At 33.4% G+C, this 25,124-nt stretch overlaps 1 protein-coding gene across 3 annotated transcripts in view; it reads left to right on the forward strand.

Moving 5' to 3' along the window:
* BLTP1 (bridge-like lipid transfer protein family member 1) overlaps positions 1-25,124 on the forward strand; it is a 213,980-nt gene that overhangs the window by 34,680 nt on the left and 154,176 nt on the right. For all 3 annotated transcript variants that reach the window (XM_078445786.2, XM_078445781.2, XM_078445787.2), the window contains exons 8-17: positions 2,458-2,539; positions 2,914-3,107; positions 5,279-5,358; positions 7,199-7,349; positions 11,399-11,555; positions 11,962-12,040; positions 14,069-14,160; positions 15,470-15,587; positions 23,204-23,359; positions 23,611-23,708. In XM_078445786.2, the coding sequence (XP_078301912.1) occupies positions 2,458-2,539; positions 2,914-3,107; positions 5,279-5,358; positions 7,199-7,349; positions 11,399-11,555; positions 11,962-12,040; positions 14,069-14,160; positions 15,470-15,587; positions 23,204-23,359; positions 23,611-23,708 (1,207 nt within the window). The remainder of the gene's footprint in view (positions 1-2,457; positions 2,540-2,913; positions 3,108-5,278; positions 5,359-7,198; positions 7,350-11,398; positions 11,556-11,961; positions 12,041-14,068; positions 14,161-15,469; positions 15,588-23,203; positions 23,360-23,610; positions 23,709-25,124) is intronic.

A 25,124-nucleotide genomic window follows, 5' to 3' on the forward strand; every position in this document is an offset into this window, starting at 1 on the left:
AACATCCTGATCATATTGAGTCTTCCTATCGATTAACATGGGATATCATTCCATTTATTTGATTCTTTGATATCTTTCATCAGAGTTTTATAGTTTTCCTTATGTACATCTTCTCTATATATTGTTAAATTTATATGTAAGTATTTCATTTTGTGGGTGCTAGTGCAAATGGTATTGTGTTTTAAATATCAAATTTCAGGGGCGCCGGGGTGGCTCAGTCGGTTGGGTGGCTGACTTTGGCTCAGGTCATGATCTCACAGCTTGTGAGTTCGAGCTCCACATCGGTCTCTGTACTGACAGCTCAGAGCCCGGAGCCTGCTTTGGATTCTGTGTCTCCCTCTCTCTACCCCTCCCACACTCACGCTCTGTCTCTCTCTCTCTCTCTTTCAAAAATAAACATTAAAAAAATTTTTTTTAAATATCAAATTTCACTTGTTCATTGCTGGTATATAGGAAAGTGATGGACTTTTGTATAATATTAACTTTGAATTCCACAACATTGCTATAATTGCTTATTGTTTCCAGGAGTCTTTTTGTCAGTTCTTTCAGATAGTCTATACAGATTGTGTCAGATTGTGTCATCTGCAAACATAGAAAGTCTTATTTCTTCCTTTCCTACCTCAATCTTCTCCAGCCTCAGTAAACAACTTCTGTGTTGCATATGTTTCTTCTCTATGGAAGACTCTTGATATTCTTTGCCTAACTCATTCACCCTTCATGTCCCAGTTGCCTCTGACCCTTCTTTGTGTGCCCACCGAATTCTGTTGTTCCCTATGGTAACACTTCTTGCGCTAAAATTGCCTTTTAACTATTCTTACTCCTATTCTAGGCTACAAATTCCCTCAAAATAGAATAGTTGTCATATTCTCAATATCCCTAGTCTCAGCTCAGTGCCTGGGACAGAATATCCATTAAATATATAATTGAGAATAAATGCCCTCATCTACTTAAAAAACTATTACGTATGCAAGGCTATCTCAGCATTCAAAAATCAACAGGCTAAAAATGAAAAATCAAATGATCATATCAATAGATGCAGAAGTATGTTACAAAATCAAGCCCCCATTCATGATTAAAATCTCACTGTAAACTAGGAATAGAGAACTTCTTTGACTTGATAAAGAGTATCACAGAAACCCTACAGTCAACAATAGACTTAATGGTGAGAAACTAGAAACTTTCCCGCTAACATCAGGTACAAAGCAAGGATGTTCCCTCTCACTACTCTTTTCCACTCCCAAGTACTACCTATTGCAATAAGAAAATGAAATAAAAGTTATGCATTTTGAGAAGGAAGAAAGATGTGACAATTCAGGGAAAAGATTATCATCAATTGGGTTGGTAACAAGAAGGGAGAAAGGTGGATGGATTCCATATATACTTAGGTAAATGAATGTGTTAGACAGTGATAGATTAGATGTGCAGAATGAGTAAGAAGGAGGAGTCAGTAATGAATCCAGCTTATAATTTAATCAGTGGTCATACTCAGGGAACCTTAGAGAAAGAAGTTAGAGGGGAAGGTAGTGGGGTCCATTTCAAATTTAGTTTTAGGTACTGAGGACTACCTTAGTGGAGATGGCTTCAGAAGTGTGATTTAGGAGTTACTGGGTTATTGAAGAGATACGCCTTGAGTTCTCATCTGGAATCTTTAGTGATTTGTTGTGAAATTTGGTATCTTAAACTTTTTGTACTTTGTGAGCGGCCACTTTCTTTTCCTTATTCTTGGCCTATCATTTTCATTTTATTTATTTATTTATTTATTTATTTATTTATTTATTTATTATTTGATGTTTATTTATTTTTGAGAGAAAGAGAGCACGAGCATGGGAGGGTATAATAGCAAGGTATAATAACAAAACTGTTTTTAGAGTGACAAGTTTTATTTATTTTTATTTTTATTTTTTTTATTTTTTTTTTTAGCATTTATTTATTTTTGAGACAGAGAGAGACAGAGCATGAACGGGGGAGGGTCAGAGAGAGGGAGACACAGAATCTGAAACAGGCTCCAGGCTCTGAGCTGTCAGCACAGAGCCCAACGCGGGGCTCGAACCCACGGACCGTGAGATCGTGACCTGAGCCGAAGTCGGCCGCTTAACCAACTGAGCCACCCAGGCGCCCCTAGAGTGACAAGTTTTAATGACAGAAGTATAAATTATGATATGCTCTCGTTACATTAATCATTATACTCATTGTATTACAACATGACATAAGACAACCTGAATTATTATTTTTTAAGGCAACTTAAATTATCGAAACTTGGTATATCATAGAATGCATTCCAAGAGCTATTTAAAGATATTAGTATTGTTAGATGCTGTCATTATTTTGTTTACTGGAGTAGTCGTTAGATGTATTTGGAAAGTTACAGCTGGTACTAATGTGTATTGTGAAGAAGCCAAGTGTATTCTTGGCTATTTAAGTTTTTCTTATGTTTGTCAATTTATTTTTTTTCCTCAGAGTTAAAGTAAAAACAGAATCTCAAGACCCCACATCTTCATGGAGATCACTCATTCCAGTTATAAAAGTCAATGTGAGCACAGTAAGTAAATTCTGCTGCAATGAATGTTTGGTGGGTTAATAACAGAGCCTCTTATTTTTGCAAAAAAAATTTTCACTTAAGAAAATAAAGTAATTTTTAGAGTTGTTTTGGTTCCAAAGTTCTTAAAGTGTGAAAGAATTATTTTAACACCAGTACTATCATAGCACAAATTTATTAGGTTGTTAGGGCTATTTATTCAAAAGTACTTAAATTTCTTTAAACACTAGTCTAAATTGATCAGTGGGGTAGTGTGAATAGTATATAGTGCTAAAGTGGAATTGTTTAGTTCTTATTTGAAATGTCTGTTATTAGGTCAATGAAGGAAAAAATATGGCCTGTATATTATGTCATAATATCTCTTGTCTACTTTTTAGGGACGTTTGGCCTTTGGAAATCATTACCAACCTCAAACTCTATGTATCAACTTTGATGATGCTTTCTTAACTTATACTACAAAACCACCTTCCAGTCATCTTGACCAATTTATGCATATTGTGAAAGGAAAGCTTGAAAATGTTCGAGTCATGCTTGTTCCCAGTCCAAGATATGTTGGTCTTCAAAATGATGAGTAAGAAAGTTATTAAAACTTATTTATATCTAATGTAGATATCAGAATCTTTAGCATCCTTTTGAGTTTTTTTGGTACAAATTGGGCAATAATTGGGTATATTCTCTGTTAAACCAGTTAGCAGTGTACTTTTACTTTATAAGATGAATGGATATACTCTTCATTGATGAACTCTAATTTTAAATATTTTGGTAAAAGATAATACCTATAATGGTACCTTTCTCCTTCTCACTGTATTTGGGAAACTTATTTTGGGCAATTACACCTACATGTTTGTATGTTAGAAAATATACATTACAGGTATATTTGTATTTCCAGAAGGGATGAATTAATAGTATATTCAACCAATGCAGTATAGTGGAGTACTATTTTGAGTTAATGAAAAGTTGAAAATTGAATCCAAATTACTCTTGGAAAACTGACAGTTTTAGAACTCACTTAACAGGTAAGTTCTGGTCAGTTTTCTGTCTAGCTTTTCATATTTGTTTTGTCTTCAGTGAAGTAGTTGCTTCACATTGTATGAATGATACCCACTAAGACACATTGTGTGAAGGATGCATGCTAGACTCACCCTCATTGTGGTGGGATGCTTTCATATGATTGGAATGGAACTCTGAAGAAATAGCAGACACATTACTCTCATCTAACTCCAGGCCACAGGCTCATGGGGGGATATGAGCTCTCATGTCTTTATGTTATTATCAATCGCTGTTCTTTTTTTGTGATGGAGACTCCGTGGTTGCATTTGTGTAATTTATATGTGTATATAATGGGTTTCCACTATGTCGCAGCTTTTATCTTTGTGTGTAGGCAATATAAAGTTTATGAAGTTATAGGAAGCATGATTATTCCTTCTTAGTTCTAACTTTTGGCTAGCTTGCTATTAGATTTTCTGGGGATTGGGTAGAATGCTGGAGAGGTTTTCCCTACTTTAGTACCAGGGAGGCTTTGTGTTAGCTCATCTCACTCTTCATAATCACAGATTTTGCTAAACATCTTGTAGAATGTGGGCTGTGTACACATTTCTATATTTATGGGTAAAAATTATAATATTGAATAAATCGGAATTTTGTGAAGATTACAAGAGTAAGATAAAAGAAGTTTTGCTATTAATTTTTGTAAAAAGATTTAAAATTGTATTTTTCACTCTTCAGAAGTAAGTGTGGAGATTAAATGATGATATTAAACATTAACTTTTGTCATTTAATACATATTCTTAAAGTTTATTTTGAGAGAGAGTGAGTCTGCACATGAGTGGGGGAGGAGCAGAAAGAGAGGGAGAGAGAATCCCAATAGGCTCTGCACTGTCAGCATGGAGCCTGACACGGGGCTGTATTCCACGAACCGCCACAAACTGAGAGATCATGACCAGAGCCGAAATCAAGAGTCAAACCTTAACTGATGAGCTACCCAGGTGCCCCCATTTAATACAAACTTAGAAGAAGGTTGCTGAATTTGTATATATTATCTGATGATTGAGAAGTTAATTTTGCTGTGGAAGGAAGATATGGTGGTGTATGGATGACAAAGAGAAGGATTGCTGAATCAAAGCAAATAAAAATTAGTAGTTTGTGAGAAAGTGATTGTAGAGAGACATTCATTCCACAATGTTTCCAAGTTGATCAACTAAATATTCTTGGAAATAGATAATATAAAGTTGTTAAAAATAAAAATGACAACATTTTTTAATTTAATATTTCTGAAAGATTAAAGTTTATTTTACAAATATATAAAATATTTCTTATTCAGTTGTAAGGTATTAATATAAAATGGTTGAATTTTAAGTTTAATTGTAAATTTTTATTGCAAATGCAGAATATAATTATTCTAATGATTGTTCTATTGTATTTAAACTTTGTTTAAATTGATTTCTCTCATTTAAAACTTAAAAAATGTAAAACAAATTTTTTTTCTTTCTGAAACTAATATATTGACTAAAAATTTTTCAGTACCGCTTTATTACTTAGTCTAACATGGAATATTCTTTAGTCTAGCTATGGAATACTTCATTGTCCATGTGAAAGATGTTTACGCTTTTCAGGATGCTACAGTTGATTACTTTTTAGATTTTTTTCTCTCTCTGTTTTCTCCTATTACTACCATAATTAGAATACTGAACATTGTATATTCTGGAGATGTACTTAGTTTGCCTTCTCCCCTCCTTCTTCTAGGCCACCAAGATTAATGGGAGAAGGTTTTGTGGTGATGCAGTCAAATGATGTTGACATCTACTACTACATGGATGAACCAGGTATTACTTTTCTAAAGTGTGTTTCGTAGCTACAATTCTCTTTCTTCTATGAAATACTGATATTTAATAATGTTTTAAGTCTCCTTAGTTACGATAAAATAAATATCAATAAATGGTAAATGTGGATGTAAGAATGCTTACCTAAAGAATGTCTGTGTCATTTGTCAAAAATTGAATATTTCAGACCAAAGGAGAACAATATAGGAATCTTTGGTTCAATTCTGGTTTTACAAGTATACTTCAAAAATTGTGAATGTAAATGACCTTGGGTGAAAACCTTTAGAGAATGTGGTGACAGTTAAGGTAGTTTACACTGCTTAAGAAAAAAAAAATCATAGTATATTAGATTTGAGACTTGAAGTTTAAGGATTGAAATCTAGCTGGTTAGAGTACTTCACAGGTGGTTTGAGTTTTATAAAAGTAGCTAAACATTAGTTTTTTACCTGTTTTTACTTACTTCTGGCCTTTTTATGCCTTTCATGGGATTTGTGAGGTCAGGGTATTTTCAAAATGAAACTAGAATGTTATTTGCCTTTTTCACCATATTGACACTGTTGGTACAAAAGCAATAATGGGTAAGCTGATGGTACTTTAGCATGTACTGTTAATCACTGTCTTTTTCACTGCCACACATTTATAGTAGAACAACAAATGCCAGTATCACTTTAGAATGTCTTTGATTAAGCAGTAATAATTATTTTTATCAAATCTTGACCCTTGAGTAATCCTTTCAATATTCGGTGTGATAAAATGGCAAGTACACATAATGCAAATACACAGTATACCAAAGTATACTGATGTTTGGAGGAAAAGCACTTGGATAGTTGAGTTCTAACCCACACTATTTGCTCTTTTCATGGAGCACTGGTTTCACTTGAGGGAGCAGCTAGGGACAAACTATGATTTTGAGTTTTCATATAAAAATTAGAATTTTAGAAAATTTGGGGCTGCCACTGTGAGTGGGAGGATTTTTCTGATGAGACCAACAGTGATATTAACAAATTGATTTTTAAAATGTTTAATAATGAAGTTTATCAATATTTGGGAAACATATATGTCTCTGTGAACCAGTATTTTCCAAATGCATGATATTACAAAGTCATGCCATGGTTAAAAGATCTATTCAAAGTGTAAGAGATAAGTAAATGTTAATGTATCAGGGTACAAAAAATGCAGTGATAGGGTTTCAGATTCCACTTTGCAACTAACTTGTAAGAAACTACCACATGCTGAGTTTTGGTGTAGTGTCAGAGAAGAATACCCAAAATTATCTGCAAAAGCTATTAAAATACCTATTTGTTTGAGGCTAGGTTTTCTTCATATCCTTGAACAACAGATTAAATACAGAAGCAGCTATGCGAATTCACTTATTTTCTATTAAGCTGGACGTTAAAGAGATTTGCCAAAATAAAAACAATGCCAACACTTATTACCAAATTAATTTGTTTTTGAAAATATGGTTATTTTTCATTAAAAAGTATTTTCATTAAAAATGGAATTAAAATTTCATTTTAAAAAAAATTTTCATATTCTCATTAAATTTTATTAAGCTTTTCATTATTTCAACATGTAGTTAGTTTAGTTTTATTAAACATTATGTCAACATGTAGTGAGTTCTTTGTTACTTTAAAAGTAAAGTTTATAAAAATTGCTCAATTTCAATTTTGAATGCAGTAAATTTTGATAGAGATAACACCAAAAAACCCCACTTTGCATCTTCAGTAATTTTATGACTGTAAAGAATTACTGAGATCAAAAAATTTTTAGAACTCTTGATCTAGGGAATCTTTTAACAGTAATTTTAAGTAATTGCCTCTATATTGTGTATTCTGCAATACAGGACTTGTTCCAGAAGAAACAGAAGAAAATACTGAAGGAGAAATGAGCAGTGAGGATTGCAAATTACAAGATTTGCCTCCATGTTGGGGATTGGATATAGTCTGTGGTAAAGGAACAGATTTCAACTATGGGCCATGGGCCGATAGGCAGAGGTACTTGAGTAAATTATATTTATAGTCAGTCTTTAAGTGTATTAAGACAACACTATAATTTTTATAAAAAGTAGCTTAATATTTTTATAAGATATTTTATTATGGCAGGGTAAAGTATCACTAAACATTTTAATTCAAATTATAACTTGTTTGTAGAGAAATTGGCATAAGCAAATTCATTCTAAAGGAGGGGCTAATTCATTAGAAAAATGGTGAATGAAGAGCATATTTATTGATTCCTATGTTTTGTCTTTTGTATATAATCAATGAATATGCCTGGAGTTGTTGGGGCTGTGGAGATTCAGAGATAAAAGACATCTATCATTCAGTTTTAGTGAGGAAAAAGAAACGGAAGTGTTCTATTAAGTGCTGTACGAGAGGTAAAGGAAAAGCCTCAATGAAGAACTTAGGAAGGTACTGTACTAGTTTGCCAAGACTGCCGTGACAAAGTACCACAGACAGTGTGGTTTAAACAACAGACATTATTCACAGTTTTGGAGGTTAGACTTCTTAGATCAAAGTGTTGGTAAATTTGGTTCCTTCTGAGGGTGGCTGTGAGGAAAGAGTGCATTCAAGGCTTTTCTCCTTGGCTTGTTGATGGCCATCTTCTCTCTGGCCTTCCCATGGTCTTCCCTTTTGTATGTCTTGTAGGCCTCCCTGTCCACATTTCTTTGTCTTAGAAGAACCCCAGTCATATTGGATTAGGGCCCACCGTGATGGCCTCATTTTAACTGAATTACTCTCTAAAGATCCTATCTCCAAACATTAAATTCTCAAGTCCTCAAGATTGGAACTTCAACATATGAATTTTTAGGGGGACATAGTTCTTCCCATAACAGATACATAATTCATCAGAGGAGAGAAGAATTGGGGAAGACTTTTTAGTAGAGGTAACGTGTAAGTTGAATTTTGAAACCTAAGTAGGAGTTAGCCAAGAAAGGAAGAGGAGTACAAATAATGGAGGCAAAAGAAGAGTTCTGCAAATGCATGACGACAGTGGAGATTTGTCTTAAAGTTTCTATAGTTTGTTAGGAGATTTGTGGATAGTTAAGATATAGAAATTTTATAGTAGAGGTAATGGACAGTGTCTGAAAATTTTTTTTTTATGTTTTATTCATTCTATTAATTTTGAAGTAATTCTAATTTTGATATTTTTTCTACTTGATGAAGAATTTTAAGCAAAGAAGGGGACATTTACCACTAATTATGAAGGAACATGTAAATTTTTATATAAATAGACATTGCCTAAAGTTAGTTTAGTTTTTTGTTCATAAATTAGCTTGAATGGAGAAATACAAGGTAAATTGTTCACTGAAGCAGGTATTACTGGGCCATTGATGGACTAATGAAGAGTGCTGATAGTGACTTGATAATGCTGACTCTTTTAATACTTGTTTTAAAAAATGCTTTCTACCCAGCACTGTTAGAAGAAGTATATACTTGTTAACTGGAATGTTCTGTTAATCTTGGTATCTCTAGTATGTAGGAATATCTGCCCCATTAAATATGGGTAATATGCTAATACATTACTTCATTGAGTTCTGGGTTAGGTTATTTGTTAGACTTGAAAGTAAACAACTTAAAATTTCAGGTTAGAAAACAAATGCTTTTCAAATTACTGGATTAAAATTTTCCTTTTATGATAAGTTTTTTCGTGTATTACGGGAAAAATACAGCCATGCTGTATATACAGTGGAATAGTTGGAAATTAGGGTTTTTACATCCCATTAAGTAACAGTTACAAAATGTTATATTTGAAAGGAAAAAATTAAAAATCAGTGTTTTTTAATGCAGATACATAAAATATTTTTGCATGTCTAAGACTTCAATAAAGTATGATTATTTTTAAATTATATTAATTTTATTACATTAAAAAATATTAGAATATATTTACATGAAAATCCAAACAAATTCTTTTACTGTGTAACCGTATTCACTTCTGAGGTGATCTTTGTATTACATAGAGAAATGACAATGAAGTTAATATAAAAGAAAAATTTGCTTTATGAACTGTTTTCAGTCGATCTTGCCATGCTAGGAGAGAACAGCAATACCTTTTTTAATCTGGACTTAGCAAAATATCCATGTTTATTTAAAAAACAGAAAAGAAAAAAGAAAAGTTATTGTAATACTTTGCTTTTCACTTACATGTACAAATGGTGCATTTCCTCAGTTGTAGCCATTTCCTTTTCTTCTTCCCCATTTTGAGTTTCTATATAAATATGAATTATAATCAGAAGTGAATAGTAAAGTCAGTTTTCTTAGCATCTGCTAAGACGTAAGAAATTTAGGAAGAAGTATTAACTACTTTGCTATTGGATGGTTCCCTCAGTTTTGTGAAGTTTTTGATTTCTGATGTAGAATGACTTTTTAGCTTGTAGATTTTGACTTCATTTCTACCACCTTTACATGATTTTCTGAATCTTTAAGATATTCAGCTTTTCCTTCATGATATTTTCTTAGAGTTTTCGTGACAGAGTTTTTATGAGATTTGTACTTAATCCTTAGATGATAATTACAATAATGCAAACATTCCTGACATTGTCTAGTTTCTTACTGCTTTCACATAAGTACTTTCATTATATTTTCACAATTGATTCTCATAACCGAGTGAGGTACACAGGACAGGTATGGTAAACTTATTATACCTTTGAGAAAATGGAGATGCAGAGAGGTTCAGTGATTTGGGCAAGATGATGCTATAACATCTAGAGCTGAGATTCAAACCAACCCTTTAAGTCCACTGTTCTTTTCATTATATCCTGCTACCCACCAAATAGTCCATTTTCATCTAATGATCATATTGAATTTTTTTTTGTCTTTTTTGTCTTTAATAGTCTTAGTTCTATATATCTGTGTGTTGTAGCCAAAACATTTGCAGGACTTTATTTTCTTTTCACACACACTTACTTAATCATGGCAAGTTAATAGTCTATGATGGGTGAGTTTGAAAATTTTGTTCTGTTCATCTAATTTTTCCCAATCTTATTTATTCCAAGTAGCATTTTCTGTTACTGGCAACTCTGTTTTCAACCCTTCCTGTTTAAAATCCATAAACTGGCACCTTCTCTGAATTATGAATAACATTACATAATTTTGACTGACATAGGAGACTGAAATGGAAATTCTTTGGGTTCTTTCATCTTTGTTAAATAATGAGGGGAGGCAAATCCATTAGAGCTTAGCTTCTTTACTTTTTAGAGATCTGTTGCCCTGTAGACTCTTACTGATAGCATATTGATTAAAAAATAATGATTATGAGGGGCGTCTGGGTGGCTCAGTCGGTTGAGCATCGACTTTGGCTCAGGTCATGATCTCGTGGTTTGTGAGTCCAAGCCTCGCATCAAGCTCACTGCTGTCAGTTGGAGCCTGCTTTGGATCCTCTGTCCCCCTCTCTCTCTGACCTTCTCCCGCTTGCACCTTCTCTCTCAAAAATAAATAAAAACATTAAAAAAAATTTTTAAAAATGATTATGAAAATAATAGAAATAATAGCCTTTTTTTCCATCAGCATGTACTGCCACGTCTTTTCCATGTATGCTGTCATTTAATCATCAGATCTATTCTGTGACGCCAGTTATTCCTATTTTATAGACAAGAAAGCAGGTCAAGTGTCCTCAGAAGGGTGAAGTAACTCAACCAGAGTGGAATAATGACTCCAATTACACCATCCTCCTTCAATTCTTTCTTTGCCTTTTGGACGATTGATATACTTGTAGAAAGAAATTAAAAGTCTTTAATTTCTCACACAATACTTGAATAGTGAATAGTGCAAATTTGTTCTTGTCTAGATTCATTTGACAATAATATATTAAGTACTCAAAGCTTGTTGCTTTCTGGAAGTATAAAACATTGGAGAAAACAGTATTTTGGTTTTCATTGAAAAGAAATTAGAGTAGGTGTTCTTTTGTGACTTAATTTTTTTTCTATTTCATGTCCAATTGTTAAATGAGATACCAATGATAGTACAAAGTTAGAACACTGATATTGCACCCTTATAAATGTAATTTTGCTTGAATAACAAGTTATTCTTTCTACCTCCTTATATAGAGATTGTTTATGGAAGTTTTTCTTCCCACCTGATTATCAAGTTCTGAAAGTTTCTGAAATTGCACAGCCTGGGAGACCACGACAGATTCTTGCTTTTGAACTGCGAATGAATATTATTGCAGATGCTACAATTGATTTGCTATTTACCAAAAATAGGGTAATTATTGAAATAATATACTAGAAAATAGTGTTTAAAATTTGAACATTATTTCCTAGGGTCTTTTTCTTGTGACTAGTTCTATACTTTGATTCATTTCTATGAGCTCCTACCACCTTCCCCCCTGCAATAATTATACGTATTGCTTTCATTAAGTGCCAAAAGTAGAAAAAATTAGTAATAGACCTTCCTTCTATGGTCTCGTTCATTTTCTCCCTTTATTCCTGGCCAAATTACTTTAGTGTATTTTTGGTAAAACTTTGAACTTTTGTTCTTAGGAACTTTTAATACCTATTTAATATTGATGATTATATTTTGTCTGTGATAATAACTGAAAAGGAAAAATGGGAGTATAATTAGTGAGAAAATAATTGTTTTATATGAATTAATTTTTTTCTTTTGGTAGGAAACAAATGCTGTACATGTAAATGTAGGAGCTGGGTCATATTTAGAAATTAATATTCCAATGACAGTTGAGGAAAACGGTAAGCTGAAATGATTACTTTTCTATTTTAAATGATTAATAGAGGAATAATTAACATATAAATAATAGTTTGCTAGCCTATTTAGACTAACATTAATGGGATTTTCTTTTTCAGCTTTCTATTACATTTACTTAACAGTACATATTACATAATTAAATTATTTGTGCACCGAGAGAGAAGGGAAAAAAATTTTAATTAAGTTAGGTCTTATGCTTTCATTATACCCTATACTTCTGTAAGACTTAGCATAATTTGTTTAACATATGTTTTCCCTATTAGTCTGTTGCTCTGTGAGAGCAAGTGCTGTGTCTTTTTTTTAAACTGATGTAAATTGGGTGCTGAACCCAGTACCTGACACATGGTATGTGGGCAGTACTTGATTGAATGACTGATAGGTTTTGTTTTAGGTTACACTGTTCATAGATTTTGTCAGAGAGTAAACCTGGTACTTTGAACAATATAGCTTTAAAAAGCAGAACATTTCATATTTAAAACACTAAATAATACTCTGATTGCTATAGTTTTAGCTGACCTAATCTAAATTCATTATGCATTTGAAATTTGGACTCTGATACAAGTTAATAATGTGATTAGATACATTTTGTTAAATTTATCAAAATATTATAAAGGCTTCTTAATTTTTTCTTCCTCTTCCTATCCTTTTGTTGTATTTGTAGTTGAGAGTAATTAAAATGAAATTATGCTTTATTTATTCACTTCCTTCAGAGTATAGAGAATAGCAGCTTACCCATATTTTGAAGTCCCTAGTCAACAATGTTACTATGGCTAAGTATAATTAGAGTAATTTTTGTATCATTCCTGGCTCTCTTTACTTGTTTCTGTCAACTTTTTTTTTGTTGCTGGTGTAAGAAAAAGGCTGGTAGAAGTTGACTATATTTATTAGCTTTCATATACAGGTAGTAACTGTGTCTGCCTGCTTAGATAATCAGTTGTGAAACGGTGACTGAGAATGGCATAGTGTATCTTTTCCCTGTAACTTTGAGGCTACTTAAATGAAGAGTTAAACCTTACATTTGCTAGTTTTTAAAAGAGTAATCATACTGAGTCTTGAGATTCTTGTCAGATGCTTGAGATTCTCTAGGACTGGTTGATTGAGAGTAGTGCATTGGAAAAAACATCTTTAGGATAGTCTTAATTACAGATACATATTAGGAGGAAAAAGACAGTTGGCATTTGTACAAAGTTGAGAATGGTTCTCTTAAGGAAGTGCTTCTACAACTTGTAAACTGATATTGCACATAGGAAATACTTGTGCCAATTTTTTTGTACAATTATGTGTGCACAGGGGTAAGGGAGCCTCTGAGGGCTGAGGGGGTCAGTATTTCAAGCATACTTACTGTGAATTCTTTTAAGATGACTGAGAGGAAAAATAGACTTAAGTCTTAGACATTAGCAAAATATAATTCAAATATATTTAAAACTTTTTTCAGAGATTCAAGCGTTTGAAAAAACATGCCCAGAGCAGGATGCATGTTGAACTAGCCATATAATAATGACCATTGTGTTAGTGTGCTTAGAAGGGCAGCCCTTCAAGAAAAGAAGTGAAATAATCTATGCTTTTCTGTTTTTGTTTAGAATGGGGCTATGTTGTTTGCTGTCATTACATAAGGAATATCTGTTTAGAAACTATCATCACATATATAAGTTATAGTTGAAAATGATGAAAATAGATACTGTTGAGTCCGGGGGAGAAGAAAAGACATGAGAATCATCTTTAATATTTAAAAACTGTCATTTAGAGAGTAGACTTATAGTTTTGCACTGGAAAGCAAAATCAGGATGGATACTCTATGAAGATGGAACTTGCCTCCTTTAGAGCTGTCCAAAATGAGAAAGGTCACCAATTAGGTAGCAAGCTCCCCTCCTTGGGGTGTATTTATATAGTGTCTGGTCACCATTTTTTAGGGATTCATTCTTTGGGTGGTGATGGGGGTTGTTTACAGTACAAATTTTTAATGATATATATATATTTTTTAGGTTCTTAATTTTTATGTTTTCACTAACTAGGTTACACTCCTGCCATTAAAGGACAGCTCTTACATGTTGATGCCACCACCAGCATGCAATACCGCACCCTCTTAGAAGCAGAAATGTTAGCAGTAAGTCTAGAGTATACATTGATATGTATACATAAATAAAACATGAATTTGATTTTAATTTTTAATACAAAATTTTAATGACCAGGAAGTCATTAAATGGTTCACCTCATTCAAGAACCACCAAGTGCTCTTGGGCCTATTTTGTGAAGAGGAGTAGATTTCCAGTGCTGTGGACTGTGTTTGACATCTCTCTTTTGCTCTGCTTCTGCTTTTGGGCTAAGTGAATATAAGGCTCAGTGCTAACATGGTTTTTGGTCTTTAGAAATATGAAAAGTTGTTACAATATTATTTTTAAACTTCATTTTATCACTAAACTAATTCCTATGTTGTAAATAAGATAATCTTTCACTATGTTTCTGGCCCCATTGGATTCTTTCTTATGGCTTAATACGTCATTTTGCTTTTTACTTGATGAATGAGGTAAAAAGAAGAAAATTTGATTGATTCCCTAGAGTGCTCCATATTATAAAGAATATATGAATGTTTATGATTAAAATCACAGATTGGAGACTTGTTTCATTAATCAGGCAGATTCTTTATCAGGGACACTAAAAATAATATCAAAAGCCACTATCTAGAATGGCTGATATTAAGAGAGGATTCTTTTATAAGATGGTATCATTGGGTCCTTAATTGTTTAAAAAAAAAAAAAAGCATCTATATTTATAGATGATATATATGTAAAGTAAGAGGAAAATTTTACAATTACCAAGAATATATTGAATATCATAAATGTATATTAAACTGGCATATTCAGCATTTTAATGAATTCCTGAGCTCTTGCTGGTAAATAGTACTGCAATAATGCTTTTCCTGGTCAGGCAGCTCTTGCCCAACTTTGATAGATGTAATACATAACAAAGCACCATGTCAGATCAATAATTACCAAACTTCCAAATGGGAACCTGGGAGGCACTGGTGACCACACATCTGTGTGATAGTATATGCATTGTGCTCCACATCCCCAACCCTGAGACTCACATAACCGATTAGATTTAAGGAGGAATGAAGGATATTGGCTATTACTCTGTTAGTTTAGCTAGAGTACAGTATCAAAACTGTAGCCTGATTTGTTGTTCTTAAAGTTTTCTGGCCACATCATGGCTTAGTATTTCAAGGAGCTGGATGTAACCATGAATACTGACGTTTAGTCACATTAATATTAAAATCTTTGAGGGATCTTCTGTTCAGCTCAGCAGGAAAATAAGTTTTAATTACTCACTAGTGTGTGTGTGAGTTTATTTCTAGTGCTGTTCACACAATATCACATTGTAAGCTCTAACATTTTTACTTAACGTTTTGTTTGCAGTTCCACATCAATGCCAGTTACCCCCGAATATGGAACATGCCACAGACATGGCAGTGTGAATTAGAAGTTTATAAAGCCACTTACCACTTCATCTTTGCACAGAAGAACTTCTTTACTGGTAACTTTCTAATAAATGTAAATACAGTGAAATTTATCACAGTGAACTTTTTTATATTCAGTAAGTTTTGCTTTTAGATTCAACATGGGGATTTGATGATAGAGTTCATACTTTATTTTACACTTCTTTTTGAGCTAAGCATATAAAAGGGAAAATTTAAATATATTTTGTTTTTTCTTTTACCTCAAACAAGGAAAAGATGAACCCAAAATTGGGCTTAGAAAAAAAAATGAAAGAACTCATCTTAGGCAGGTGCTTTGTGTCAGTCTAGTGGGGAATAATTTGGGGAGGATGAATTAATTTCTTTCTTTACCTGAATTAGGCATCAGCATGGTTTCATTATTTTGTTTCAATTATTGTAATCTACAAAAGGTATATTCAAATAGTCAAGTATGTTGTTTTTTAATTTTTCTTTAAGTATGGTTGACACGTTACATTTGTTTTGGTATACAACATGGTGATTCAACAACTCTATATATTATGCTGTGCTCACCGCAAGTGTAGCTACACTTTGTCACCAATGATATTAGAATGCCATTGACTGTATTACCTTTGCTGTGCCTTTCATTCTCATGACTTGCTCATTCCATTACTAAAAGCCTGTAACTCTCACTCCCCTTCAGCTATTATCCTCATCTCTTTACCCCCTTCCCCTCTGGCAGCCATCAATTTGTCTTCTGTAGTTATGGATCTGTTTCTGCTCTTTGTGTTTATTTGTTTGTTAGATTCCATATGCATATGGTATTTGTCTTTCTTTGTCTGATTTATACCCTCTAAGTCTGCCTATGTTGCTGCTCTTTGTGTTTATTTGTTTGTTAGATTCCATATGCATATGGTATTTGTCTTTCTTTGTCTGATTTATACCCTCTAAGTCTGCCTATGTTGCTACAAATGACCAAATTTAATTCTTTTTTATGGCTGTGTAATATTCCTCTGTGTGTGTGTGTGTGTGTGTGTGTGTGTGTGTGTGTGTACCCCAGATCTTCTTTATTCATCTATTGTGGGCACTTAGTTTGCTTTGATTTCTTGGATATTGGAAATAAAGCTGCAATAAACATAGGGGTGCTATGAGTTATGTTTTCATTTTCTTTGAGTAAATACCCAGTAGTGGAATTACTGGATCATATGATATTTCTATTTTTACGTTTTTGAGGAACCTCCATACTGTTTTCCACAGTGGCTGTACCAATTTACATTCCCATACCACCAAGGGTATGTTATTTTGTATCTGGAGCTGCTACTTACTCCTTTATGTTGGCATGGATATTGAGTTAATGTTATCGTTAGTTGGAAAAAGTTCCTTTATTTCTTGAAGCATATTATAATACCTACTCATAAGGGTAGGGAACATACCTATATGGGTATGGGTTTAGGAACATGTCGTCTTGGTCTCTAACAGAAATATAACTACATAAAAATAAGTTATATTTATAGAACCTTCCCATAAAAAGTTTAGCTAAACAAAATTGGCGTGATTTGCCAGGGTCAATGGCTACCCCAGAGCATCTAATATTTGCTTTACTGACTGCTGCATTTATTGATCCATCCATCATTCCCTCTTAGTCATCTGATTAAATATCTATATTACAGGCATCTGATCTGTGCTGCATACTATTAGATAATTAGGGATTTAGTATTAAGGTATTCATAGATAGTCTGGCCCTGACTTTATTTACTAGCAATATAATGTTGGCCAAATTATCTAATTATTTAACCTTCTGTTTCCTTATCTGTGAAGTAGAGATAATAATTTCTACCCTAATTTTGCTATTGCTAGAGTTTGGAAATTTTATAATGCCATTACTACAATTTGTTCAACCATAAGTCTTTTATATTTGTTTTCTAGTTTGACTGGGAACTTTATTATGAGGACTTGATGGAATGCTTCTGCATTCCTGGAGTTATAGAATTCTTAAAGGCTTAAGTCAGAGTGCCAATAGTAGAAATTGTAACAAAATCCCTGGCAAGTTAAACTTTTGTCAGTGAAGTTGAACATTGACTAAGTACTCCTCAATTCAGATTTATGAAAAAAAAAAAATAGTTAAAACTTAATAGTACATCTTATATATCTCTATCCTAAGAAATTTGCATATTGTTGAATCCTTATAATAATTCCTGAGATCGATATTATTGTTATCCTTGTTTTACAGATGAGGAAAGTAAGTTACAGTGTGGTTAAGCAGTTTGTTCAGGGTCATACAACTAGTAAGTCTGTCAAGCTAGTATTCCAACCCAAGTAGTCTGGCTCAAGAATATGTTATATATATAGCTTCTTCGGCTGCAGCCATTTCCCTTTCACTTAATATTTTGTATTTTTTAACTTTGCTAAGCTTTTATTAAAAAAAAAAAAGTTTATTTACTTTGAGAGAGAGAGAGAAAAGGGAAAGGGCAGAGAGAGATGGAGAGAGAGAACCCTGTGCAGGCTCCATGCTGTCAGTGCATAGCCCAATGTGGGGCTCCGTTCCATGAATAGCGATATTATGCCTTGAGTTGAAATCAAGAGTCAGATGCTTAACCGACCGAGCCACCCAGGCATGCCACTTTGTTAACCTTTTAAAATAGATTGCTATTTTCAAGCATTTAATCCTTCACATTTCATATTCTTAGACATTAGCAGTACTAAAAATAGTTTGATTAGATTATTCCTCAAGATACAAAAGTTTTAATTTTGGAGTAACACTTTCGTTGAGACTGAGCATTGTATTAGTCACTTTTAAACAGCCAAGTACACATTTCACAAATTACAATCATCTTTTCCCTAAATTATTTTCTTTATCTCTAATCTTTAAGTTTATACCTATTGCAATTCATTTTTTTTTGTTTTTTTTGTTTTTTTGTTTTTCTAAAATTTATTTGGAGAAATTTAAAACAGAAAGGTACAAAACGTAAGTTCTCATATCGCAGAGTTTATAGCTCTAACATTTAGTCATATTTCTTCTATTGCTTTCTAGAATCCTTTAAAAACTAATTTATTCTTGGGGCGCCTGGGTGGCTTGGTCGGTTAAGCGTCTGACTTCGGCTCAGGTCATGATCTCACGGTCCGTGAGTTCGAGCCCCGCGTCGGGCTCTGTGCTGACAGCTCAGAGCCTGGAGCCTGTTTCAGATTCTGTGTCACCCTCTCTCTCTGCTCCTCCCCTGTTCATGCTCTGTCTCTCTCTGTCTCAAAAATAAATAAACGTTAAAAAAAATTTAAAAAAAAAAAACTAATTTATTCTTTAATAAGGATGACTATTGTAGAGTAGTATAGGTTTAGCCTGGGAGTGAACATACTTAGTCATAGTGTTTGAATTGCTTTTCTCTTCACTCAGTTTTATATTTCCCTATTGACAGAATTCTGTAGAAAGCACATTATCTAATTTGGAATGAGGAATGCCTGATATTCCTCAATAACCATTCTTAGGCCAATTATTAGTGAGACATAGTTGTTCTTAAGAGATTTCAGCATGGGACAAAGATAGCTTCATGATAAGTATAATAAAGAGTCTCAGGAATAAAAGATATAAAACAAAGGCACAAGTGAATTCTCTTCTGGTAACATCAAAAGTGATTTAGATTTACTCTGATAAGGGGGAGAAGAAAACAATATTAACAATTATTGCAAAGCTGCAATACAATTGACTGACATTTCATAGGGTGTTTGTCTAACAACCTAATTATAAAGTGAGTTTTTCCACATGAACATTTAGATTACCAACTTAATAACTTATTTTTTTAAATTTTTATTTAAATTCCAGTTAATATACAGAGTAATATTAGTTTCAAGTGTACAATATAGAGATTTAGCACTTTTATACAATACCCAGTGCTCATTACAAACTTAATAACTTATAAAAATGTGGTGTCTAAATAAGTAAAGCAGTCATCATGAAAGTGCTTCCTTTTTTATTTTTATTATTTTTTTTAATGTTTATTTTTAAGACAGAGATAGAACATGAGTGGGGGAGGGGCAGAGGGAGAGGGAGACACAGAATCTGAAGCAGGCTCCAGGCTCCGAGCTGTCAGCACAGAGCCTGACATGGGGCTCAAACTCACAAACCATGAGATCATGACCTGAGCCAAAGTATGATGCTTAACTGAGCCACCCAGGCACCCCTCTGCCTTTTTTAAATTAAATTATTTCATAAGATCCATCTGCTAATGAGAGCAGCTTTGGGTTTAAAGAGAAATATATAGGGGCATCTGGGTGGCTCAGGCGGTTAAGCCTCCAACTCTTGATCTCAGCTCAGCTCTTGATTTCAGTATCCTGGATTCAAGTCCTGCACTGGGCTCTGTGCTGGGGTGAAGCCTACTTAAAAAAAAAGAGAGACAAATACATATTAGAAATAGCAGTAGAGGCTCCTAGTAAAAATATTTTATTACCATAGTTTTTAATATTTATGAGTAAAGGTATTTATATGGTGGTAAGGTAACCATATTGAAGAAAACCTTGAAATTTCAAATAAAATATTGAAGAAAAAACTAATAACACTTGATAAGATAGAAACTGGCTAATAACTTTATATAAAACTACATTGGTTTCCTGAGGTGATTATTGGATTATCTGAGTTTATGTTTGTTGGACTATCAGTATATCTCATTCTTTTTTTTTTTTTTTATTTTAAAATTTAATTTATTTTTAAATTTACATCCAGGTTAGCATCTAGTGCAACTTGATTTCAGGAGTAGATTCCTTAATGCCCCTTACCCATTTAGCCCATCCCCCCTCTCACAATCCCTCCAGTAACCCTCTGTTTGTTCTCCATATTTAAGAGTCTCTTATGTTTTGTCCCCCTCCCTGTTTTTATATTATTTTGCTTCGCTTCTCTTATGTTCATCTGTTTTGTATCTTAAAGTCCTCATATGAGTGATGTTATATATTTGTCTTTCTCTGACTAATTTTGCTTAGCATAACACCCTGTTCTTCCATCCGCGTAGTTGCAAATGGCAATATTTAATTCCTTTTGATTGCTGAGTAATACTCCATTGTATATATTTACCACATTTTCTTTATCCATTCATCCATCAATGGACATTTGGGTTCTTTGCATACTTTGGCTATTGTTGATAGCGCTGCTGTAAACACTGGGGGTGCATGTGTCCCTTCGAAGCAGCATACCTGTATCCCTTGGATAAATCCCTAGTGCAATTGCTGGGTTGTAGGGTAGTTGTATTTTTAGTTTTTTGAGGAACCTCCATGCTGTTTTCCAGAGTGGCTGCACCAGCTTGCATTCCCACCAACAATGCAAAAGAGATCCTCTTTGTCCGGATCCTCGCCAACATCTGTTGTTGCCTGAGTTGTTAATGTTAACCATTCTGACAGTTGTGAGGTGGTATCTCATTGTGGTTTTGATTTGTATTTCCCTGATGATGAGTGATGTTCACCATGTTTTCATGTGTCTGTTAGCCATTTCGATGTCTTCTTTAGAGAAGTATCTATTCATGTCTTTTGCACATTTCTTTATTGGATTATTTGTTTTTTTGGGTGTTAAGTTTTATAAGTTCTTTATAGATTTTGGATACTAGCCCTTTATCTGATATGTCATTGGCAAATAACCTTCTCCCATTCCATCATTTGCCTTTTAGTTTTGCTGATTGTTTCCTTCACTGTGCAGAAGGTTTTTATTTTGATAAGGTCTCAATTATCATGCTCTTGTTAAAGATGGTTAGAGTTTTCTTTCAGCAGAGAGGATACCAAAGAGTATACTTATTTTAGATAGGGCGAATATGATGAACTTGAGTAAAAGTTCAGAACTAAAAATATTTATGAAGAAGAAAAGTGAGAAAATAAGCTTGATGAATGATAAGTTTATATTGTAGAGTCAATTCCATTGATGACTTTTGGGTATCTCTCAATTGCTAACCATTGTGCTGAAGAATAAAGTAAGAAAATTGGGATGATGTCATGTTAGGTAGGGTGGCATATGGCAGTAAAAGTTTAGAAGTAAGCATAGATAATGCAGTATGATGAACCACTGTGATTGCTTAAGTGAAGTAAAAATATATTTAAAGTAAAAGTGTCAAGTGGAATCTTCCTTTATTCATAGAACAGATTAATTGCCACATGCCTTTTATTGATGATATAATAAAACTGCATATTATTAATTTAAATCATTGGCATTTGTAAGAACTTTAAAAAAAACTTATAAACTTTTGACCTAGCCATTCTACTTCTGGAATCTATACTAACAAAGTAATCCTGAATATGTAAAATATCTTGCATGAGAATAGAAATAAAATTATATAAAACACAAAAATTTGGAAAGGATCTAAATATTCAAGATTATTAAATGGTTGAGTAAATCCTAGTAAATCTCTTTAATGAACTCTCATTAAAATTTTTGTTAATGTGTGGATGGAACTGGAAGGTATTATGCTGAGTGAAATAAGTCAGTCTGAGAAAGACAGATATCATGTTTTCACTTATATGTGGATCATGAGAAACTTAACAGACGACCATGGGGGAAGGGAAGGCGGTAAAAATAGTTACAAACAGAGAGAGAGGGAGGAAAACTACAAGAGTCTCTTAAATACAGAGAACAAACTGAGGGTTGATGCTGGGGAGGTTGGGGAGATGGGAAAATGGGTGATGGGCATTGAGGAGGGCATTTGTTGGGATGAACACTGGGTTTTGTATGTAAGTGATGAGCCATGGGAATCTACCCCAAAAACCAGGAGCACGCATTACACACTGTATATTAGCCAATTTGACAATAAATTATACTAAACACACACACACACACACACACACACACACACACACACACACAGCCTGTATATAAAATTAAACATGAAAAAAAATGCCTGGCTAATAAAAGCAGAGTACTGTTTCTGGCAGAAGCATTATTTTCCATTGTAAATACTATGGTTATTAACTCCTTGTGTGATTTTTGGCACCTTTTCATTTTTTTGGAGGATATTTTCAATAATTTTGTTTCTGTCTGACTACCCTTACATGACTTTGTAATGCTATTTGGGGGAAATTATGGGAGCTGAGAGGCTCTAATAGAGAATATAAAAAGCATAATCTCAGAGTGTTTTAACAGTTGTCATTGGTATTTTCAAAATGCTGTTTCTGGTGTGTTTTAGCTACATACACAAATTGTGACGTTCTCTGAGAAATGTATTATATTTTATAATGTTATAAGCAAAGAGTCACTGACTTGGATTCTATTACAAATATATTGACATTATATTATAAAAAAGATTTTGTTAATGTGTATGAAATAACATGGAAAAATTTTGAGTTCAGTGAGAAAAAGCAATATATAAAATATGGGCATCTAAGATAGTATAAAAATGTACATAGAAAAAAACTAGAAGGAAACATATGCACAATGATGGATATTTGGGTGTGGATTACCAGGTGATTCTTTTTTCTTTTGTCTTCTAAAGTTTCTTTAAAAAATAATACGTATATGAAATGCATAAAATTTCTCTTATTTGGAACTGTAATTGGTAGGTAAACATTGGTTTACTGTTAATCATTTAGCTATATCTTAATCATCTTTTAATATTTCAGCGTAAAACTTCTTCTTACAAAAGAAAAAATTTATTTTTGGCTGGTGTTAGAATATTTATATTTTGTTGTCTGAATTTCAATTAATTTTGCTTTCTGTCTCCCACTCCCATAATTTTAGATTTAATTCAAGACTGGTCTAGTGATAGTGCTCCAGACATTTTTTCATTTGTGCCATATACATGGAATTTTAAAATCATGTTTCATCAATTTGAAATGATTTGGGCTGCTAATCAACACAATTGGATTGATTGTTCCACTAAACAACAAGAAAATGGTAAGAACATGAAAATTAAGTTAAGTATTCTGTTCATTAAGACAAATGCCAAAAAAGGAAATTGATGTTGAATTTATAGTTTTAATGGAAACTAGAATTGATCTTTTTTCCATTGTCTTATAATACTATCAGGGAACTATTTCAGAGTTTATTAGACTGAGCATATTGTCTTTAATTTTTTTAGGTATGTATTTAAGGCAATTTTGATTTCAAGTTTTATTGAAGTTAATTTTTTTTTCTCTTTCTGTTAGTGTATCTGGCAGCCTGTGGGGAAACATTAAACATTGATTTCTCTTTGCCTTTTACGGACTTTGTTCCAGCTACGTGTAACACCAAGTTCTCTTTAAGAGTACGTATAATTGCATACATTCCTTATTCCACAGGTTTATTAGTAAGTTTGATTTCCCAAAGCTTACCTTTACTTTTCCCTGCCTATCCCATTGCCATCCTCTAGTATTTTAGCTTTCCACCATTGTTTATGAGCTTCATTGTCACAGAAATGCTGCTGTTTCATTTTTGCAGTCAACTGTGATGTTCTGTCATTCTAAGTTTCCCAACTTCCCCTGAGGAGTTGGGCAATAAAAAGAAAATTCCAAGTTGATTATTTTCTTACAGTTCATTTCTAACCCTTGTGGCTAACCTACATGTTCTTTTGAAAACCCCCTCTAGCTCTAATGTTTACAGTGTATGAACTAGGTTTTACACTTCCCTGTATTCCATTACTAATTGTAAACATGAATTCAGGGAATAACCACAAATACCTTTTTTCCTTTTATATGAAAGGCAGCTCTAATGTTAAAAATTCTGTGGAACACCTAATTTTAGCATATGGGCAATCAGAAGTTGTTGTTGTATTGATGGAGGTGTGGTGGTAAAAAAAATAGCAACAATAATAATAACTGCTAACACCTATTAAACATTTTCTGTGTTCTGGACACTATTCCAAGTGCTTTATGGGTATTAACTCATTTCATTTTCAGAACAATCCACTTGAGGTAGTTGTTTTACCTGCATTTATGAAATAGGAAACTGAGAAGCTGAGTTTATGTAACTTGTCATGTGACTAGTGAATGGCTGAGTTGGAATTTGAATCCAAGTGGTAAAGGTTAGGGCTCCATTCTCTTAACCACTCTACTATGCTGCCTGTTGAGAAATCAGGCATCAGGAGCATTTGGGTGGCTCAGTTGGTTAAGCATCTGACTTCGGCTCAGGTCGTGAACTCAGGGTTCATGAGTTCGAGCCCCATATCGGGCTCTGTGCTGATAGCTCAGAGCCTGGAACCTGCTTCAAATTCTGTGTCTCCCTCTCTCTCTTTGTCCCTCCCCCACTCATACTCTGTCTCTCTCTAAATTAAACTAAATAAATATTAAAAAAAAATTAAAAACAAAAAAGGAAATCAGGCATCATGGCCCCCTGATGTTTATTGCAACATTATTACAATAACCAAATTATGGAAAGAGCCTACATGTCCATTGACTGATTAATGGATAAAGAAGTTGTGGTATATATCTACAGTGGAATATTACTCAACTATAAAAATGAGTGAAATCTTGCCATTTGCAATGACATGGATGGAGCTAGAGTGTATTAATGCTAAGCAAAGTAAGTCAGAGGAAGACAAATACCATATGATTTCACTCATGTAGAATGTAAGAAACAAAACATATGAACAGAGGGGGGAAAAAAGGAGAGGCAAACCATAAAACAGACTCTTAACAATAAAGAAGGGAGGGTTGCTGGAGGGGAGGTGGGCAGGAGAATGGGC

This window comes from Panthera onca, chromosome B1 (assembly GCF_046562875.1).
Source record: "Panthera onca isolate mPanOnc1 chromosome B1, mPanOnc1 haplotype 2, whole genome shotgun sequence".
NCBI lineage: Eukaryota > Metazoa > Chordata > Mammalia > Carnivora > Felidae > Panthera > Panthera onca.